The 5966-nt window shown below is 38.7% G+C and overlaps 1 protein-coding gene across 2 annotated transcripts; it reads right to left on the bottom strand.

Moving 5' to 3' along the window:
- LOC109720802 lies at positions 287–5418 on the bottom strand. Of its 2 annotated transcripts, none has more exons than XM_020248122.1 (5): positions 4875–5418; positions 3092–3293; positions 1437–1940; positions 1188–1368; positions 287–613 (listed from the first exon to the last, which is right to left on the bottom strand). In XM_020248122.1, exons 1-4 carry the CDS (start codon positions 5332–5334, stop codon positions 1281–1283), a joined length of 1254 nt encoding a protein of 417 aa, XP_020103711.1. In that variant the 5' UTR covers positions 5335–5418; the 3' UTR covers positions 287–613; positions 1188–1280. The 2 variants fall into 2 exon arrangements, with proteins under 2 accessions (XP_020103711.1, XP_020103710.1); XM_020248121.1 differs by having other exon boundaries at positions 3092–3296; positions 4875–5417.

The raw sequence follows: 5966 nt of genomic DNA, 5'->3' as shown, positions 1-5966 counted from the left end.
AATAGAAAATCCCTTGCTATTCCGGAATAACTGGAAATAGCAAAATTTGACCGGAATAAAATATCCCGGTAAAACATCACCCCGTTTGGCGGAATAGCGGGGATAACTTTCGTTATCCTGCTTGTCCCCCGAACCGAACAGGGCCTTAGAGTATTGCATGTAATTACTACAACATTCAAAGTTTGACCAAGTTTCTTAAAACAACTGAAATCCAAACCAAGCAATGCTTATCCTTTGTTCACCATGACAAGAATATACTCCCAGCAAAGACACCTACATATATTTGTGACAAAACTTTGTTTGAAGATTAGATTTATCTTTCATCTCTCACTCTTCTTTAAAGGAAAATTTTAAACACATCTCATCAGATAAAAATTACAGCGACTTCAGTACACCAAAAATGTTACAGAGCACTTAAGTACTTCCAAGTTTTGCAGGGAAACATAAATACTCATATATCATCACAAGATCAAATAACTTTGTGCAAATAAATTCAAAAGCTCGCTCTTTCTCTCCCCGTTCATATGTTCACTGACTGATCCAATATTTATCCATATATGTTGGCGAATTCCGAGTTCTTGACTTCTTGGGCAGAAGTCCAAATCATCCTTCCCTGGAGAAGAAACATAGTTATCTTCTTACCAGTCAGTTATAAAATGTACTTATAATAGTCATCATGCCGCAAGCCATCCATTATTTGGCTATTAAATTTAAAGGAATAATTACTTACATGTTCCTGCAAAAACAAAGTTCTGTTAAATTTTTTCTCTAGACTTTCCAAAATTTTATGTTCATCAATCTTTGTCAGTTAAGCAGTGAAACTTGACCTTTTCATGTGCAAAAGGCCATTCCACCCTTCAAAGTATTGCTCAAAATACTAATTTGGTTACATTTTTTTTATTTCTAATGTTTCTATTCTATCTTTCACATCAGTCTACAAGAACCTTAGATCCTAAAACTTTCAAAAAATCTCAGGAAACTATAATTTTATCGGCATAACTGTCATAATGATGAAAAGTTAGTGATTAAATGTGCAGTACTTCAGAATTATGGAGGCATATATTTAAGAATTGAGATTTTGTAGGAATAAATCTGATATTATGCCATTTTCTGGGGATTTGGTGGCAAACATTGCTAAACAAAACCAGTAAAAACAAGAATGTCAGGGGAAACAGCATCAAACGTACCTATGTTTAAATTCAGTGTCATAAATTGCAAAAGATCATACTCTCTGGAGTTACATGATCCAATAGTGATAATTTTCCAACAAATAGTGATGATTATCCTTCCTTTGATGAAACAACAACCTCCTTCGAACCATACTTAGATAAAACACCGGACAGAATTGTTCTCTCCTTGATTTTCAACCTGAAGCACAAATGAATATACATTAACCATAGTTTGTGTTATTCTACTTAAAACACCTAAAGATATACCTGGAAACTGAACCCGGCAAACCCAACTTAGGGTTCTTCACTGGTTTTTGTTTACCACTTCTATTTTTCTTCTTTGAGGCTACTTGTTTCTTCCTTTTTTGAGATAATGGCATTGAATCATTTGAATCTGACACGTCCACTTCTGTCTCACTCACATATTGGACACTGTCTAGACTGGGACTATCTACATGCTCAATTCCACTTTCAATTGCTTCAAGATCAGAAAAGGGATCATCTTCTTCAACAAGGAATGGAGATTCTTCAGTGCCAAACGATCCATCATAAGAGCTGCCTCCTAACGGATCTTGATCTTGAGTCAGAATATCCATGTTAGATCTCGAAGAAACCTTTTCTGTATCTGTATGTTTGAGAGAAGTGTTTGTTCGAGTGTCGGCCAATTGCATGGAAGAGTTGGAAGAGCTGCGCGGGTTTATGATATTACAAAAGATCTGCTTTTCTACCTTACCAAACTCCACATTTTTCTTACTGTACATTTGTACAAATCTGGGGGAAAAAAGGGGGAAAAAAGAACAAGATGAGCATAGTGGCTTTTAACATATTGAACATCAACATTTGACCAAAGGTGCCGGGAAAAGAATTTGTATTATATGGACTGTGAAAGCGATAAAAATATCAGCGGAGCATCATGATTTAAACGTTCCAGAGGAAGTGCACAAAAAGACTTGCTTCTTAGACAATAAAATTAACCGGCTAAATATCCAGTGGGATTTATACAACCAGCACCTGAGACTCCTGTTTGTAAGGTTATTAGAGAAGCTCGAAAAAAAAAAAGGGTACTAACAGTAAGAAAACATTTTGGTGGTCTTGTTGCTATGAAGGGACACACAGAAAATAAAAACCTACTCAAATAAAATATCTGGTTCTGTAGTTGCTCTCGGTGAGAGCATGGACATCATAACTTTTTTGTCTTAGTTTGCACAAAAGCGTGAGAAGTTACCAACAGCTAGTGCTTAATCATAAATTGGTTTACTCATGAATTGTGACCATTGGATATCTGAGATTCCAATACTCCAGAACTAGTTGCAACGAGGGATCTCATATAACTAAGGGCTATTGAAACCGAATTTCACATTTATGCCGTGTTGGATTCCCTTGGACACCAAGCAAAAATCAGCATGTGGCACAGTCTGCACAAGCCCAACATATGCAAACTGGCATGACAATCCTCGACTCTGTGCTAAATGTTGCAAATGAGCTAGCATTAGTGGCATCTCACCCACATTATTGTACATAAGCTTGTTCAGGATCTTTGACTAAGCACTTATCTGATGCTGGCAGGAAAAAACTTGTAGGATTTATTCAAGTTATTCACATTCTGTTATCAATTTTGTAATTATTGCCTGTTCATACCACCATCTAATAGCAGTAGATAATGGACCTAGAGAGGTAAAAGAAAGCTAGGAATCGAGGAAAAAAAAATGTCGTGGTGATTCAGAAATCATTTGATGTCCGTCATCTGTGTACAAGCGTTTAAATCAAATGGGATAAAAGTCTAAAATTGCTTAGCAGCAGAAGATCAAGACTGACATCCCATAATTATGGTGCTATTACCATCTAAACTAGAAAGTATTAGGTTTTTCCATTTAGGAAACATACTTTGAACTTAAAAATAAAATTATAAGGAATATTGGTACCTCTCAGCAGCAGCTTCAGATTCGAAGTAAAGAAATGCAAAGCCCTTGCAAATTGGATCACGAGTCTTTTTATTCGCAATAACTGCAGGGCTTATATTAATGAGGCCTGGGAACCCTTTGAAAGCTGATTGGAGATCCCTATGTATGTTCTTCTTTCTTGGGAGGTTCGACACACGAACACAAATGCCACTTTGTATGGGATCTACTGCAGCAAATCACCAGTATTACATTGAAAATGAAATTCTATGAACAAATAATTTAAATGGAAAAAAAAAACAACATTAACATACTTTCCATGTAATTTGATAAACAGAAAGGACAGTGTACCAATGAACAAGTTGAGGATGAACTAACAAAAAGTAACCATGTTTTATTAGTTCAGATATATGCAGCCTTGTTTTGGTGAACTTGGAATAATCAACTTCTGAATTCTGATACCCATACACGTGCACACACACGCGAGTGTGCTCGCGCAAAGAATACTACAAATGAAGTAAAGACGCACCACAGATGCCATAATTAAAATGCCAAGTTTAGGCACAGATTACCATTACAAATGACACATCATAGTGCAAATTTCTGGTTCCATGTAAGGGATTGCAATTTTGATTTTTGCGTACGCATCCACCGGGTAGCAATGAACTCTATATGGTAAGTAGAACCATAACTTCAGTACTTAATTGGATCAATCAACATATAAAGTGGATCAGGCAAGTTCACAATCAGAAATCAGTAGATTAATATGTGAATAAAAATTAAGATTGAGCACTCACATATAAGCACCAAATAAAACAAAGTGGTGGATACGCAACTGCCACATATAGGAAGGCGTTAGGAAAATGAAGAGCAATATTGGTTCTAATAGTTGCCTATCCAAGAAGAAAGTAACATCCAAAATTATATGCAACCAAAAGATAAATAATTTTGTTAATTAAAACGCCAGAACTTGTCCTAAGCTCGTCAATTCCAAAAGAAGGTCATGAGTTCAATTCTCTGCATCGATCATTAAATGAATCCAGCATCTCTTCTGTCAGTGCATATGAACATAAGCTGTAATAACTGCCTATCTAAGAAGAAAGTAATATTCAATTCCATTAACTCCTATACTAATTTCTACAAAATCAATCTTCTGACTAACGTGGCATCAGAATTAGTCCTATGCCCCTAAATTCCAAGAGGTCACAGGTTCGAGCCGCAGTGCACGTGGACATGGTACTAGGACTGTTTCTGTGCTGTTTTCTATCAGACTCTCTATCACGACCCGACGCCGCCAATTTGGACAGCTCGGGTCCGAAACAGACCCGCCGAACGAACATAATTTTTCTTGTCCGCCCAAGGCGTAAACAAAATCTGTGCATACATACATAGGAAATATTATGTATGCAGACTTTGTTTACGCCTTTGGTAGACAAGAAAAACTCTGTCTGTTCGGTGGGTCTGTTTTGAGTCCGAGCTGTCCGAATTGGCAGCGTCGGGTCGTGACACTCTCTGTTCTTTCCACTTACATTCCCAGAATTCTGTTGGAATGTGGTAACACTCTCTGTGCTTTCGACTTACATTCCCAGAATTCTGTTGGAATGTGGATATAGAAGAGGACTCTGATAACGCCCTTCGCATCCGATCCAGAAGCACTAAACAAGGACGATCCAAGAAGGCTAGTAATTCTTGATATATTGGCTATCCAGTTTGTAAATTTTCGCTGCGCTCTAATTCCAAGAACATCAATCCAAGATAAATGACTACTAACAAACACAGGGCCTACAAATGAAGCAGAGACACTGACATTTCCCGGGAGGATCATCCTGCTTCTTCTCGCCGCGGGCGGGCTGGCTCCTGAGGTTGCTGACGTTGGCGAGCTGCGCGGCGCGGCTGCGCTCCATCTCTTCCAGCAGCCGGTCCTCGACCGCGGTGTCGTACGTCCTGCCTTCCCCGAACCCCGGCGGCTTCCTCTCCAGCCACCGCCGCATCTCCGCGAACGGCATCGCCGCCTCCGCATCGTCATCATCATCATCACCCTCATCTTCGCTCTGATCATACTCCTCTTCTTCGTCTACGCGGCCTCTACGGCGAGGAGGGGCGGCGAGGAGAGGAGAGGGGCGGGAGAGGCGGAGGGATGGGGAGAGGCGGAGGATTGGGGAGGGGAGAGGAGGGAGGGAGTGGAGGGTGGGAGAGAGGAAAAGGGGAAGGAGAGGGGAGGGAGATGGAGATGGTGGTGCTGCTGCTCTGAGACTTGGCCACAACATCTTCTCTCCTCACTCTGCTTTCAAGTTTCAACATGTGTGTGTGGGGGGTTCTGGATCATCCCCCTTCTTCTTTCAACCCGAATTGCTAAATTTTGTTTACTTATAAATTATTAAGTAAATTTTGGTAATTAGATATTATTAGATCTGATGGTTAGTTGGAGCATGGTGGGCTTTAAGTAGATTAAAGGGCCTGAGTATCCAGCGAGGGAAAAAAAAAAAAAAGAAAAAAAAAAAAAGGGTGGGAGACTGCTAAAATAGCCTCTTAATAGGGACCGCTTCTACCAAATTCGGTTTTTGTACCCGTAGAAATTTTAAAACATAGTGGGTATAATAAAAATAATAAATTCAATCCAATAAAATATAGAATAGATACGAAAGTTTTTTTCTTTCTTTTATTTTTATTTTAGGCGAGCAGCTAAGTATGTCAAGCCATCGCGATCCTGCCCCTTTGCTATCCCTGGAAAGAGTTGGATTCATGTAAAATTCATTTAGTTCATTAAATCATTTCTAAGGTCCGTTGGACACTTCTATATTAGATAATATTTTTTCGGATAAAATATTATCTGAATAATAATATTAGGCATAACACTATATTAATATATTGCATAATGTAATTAGAAGCACTATATTAA

This window comes from Ananas comosus, linkage group 14 (genome assembly GCF_001540865.1).
Source record: "Ananas comosus cultivar F153 linkage group 14, ASM154086v1, whole genome shotgun sequence".
Classification (NCBI taxonomy): domain Eukaryota; kingdom Viridiplantae; phylum Streptophyta; class Magnoliopsida; order Poales; family Bromeliaceae; genus Ananas; species Ananas comosus.
The sequence above is the reverse complement of the archived record's forward strand: the minus strand, read 5'-3'. Positions and strand labels throughout refer to the sequence as shown.

Excerpts from the sequence above, each read along its gene's own strand:
- LOC109720802 (XM_020248121.1), bottom strand. The coding sequence starts at position 5,334 with ATGTTGTGGCCAAGTCTCAGAGCAGCAGCACCACCATCTCCATCTCCC. Across the intron at positions 3,297-4,874 it reads GGATGATCCTCCCGGGAAAT|TAGATCCCATACAAAGTGGC; the intron begins GTCAGTGTCTCT and ends GATTTGCTGCAG. Across the intron at positions 1,369-1,436 it reads TTGCCGGGTTCAGTTTCCAG|GTTGAAAATCAAGGAGAGAA; the intron begins GTATATCTTTAG and ends TTTGTGCTTCAG.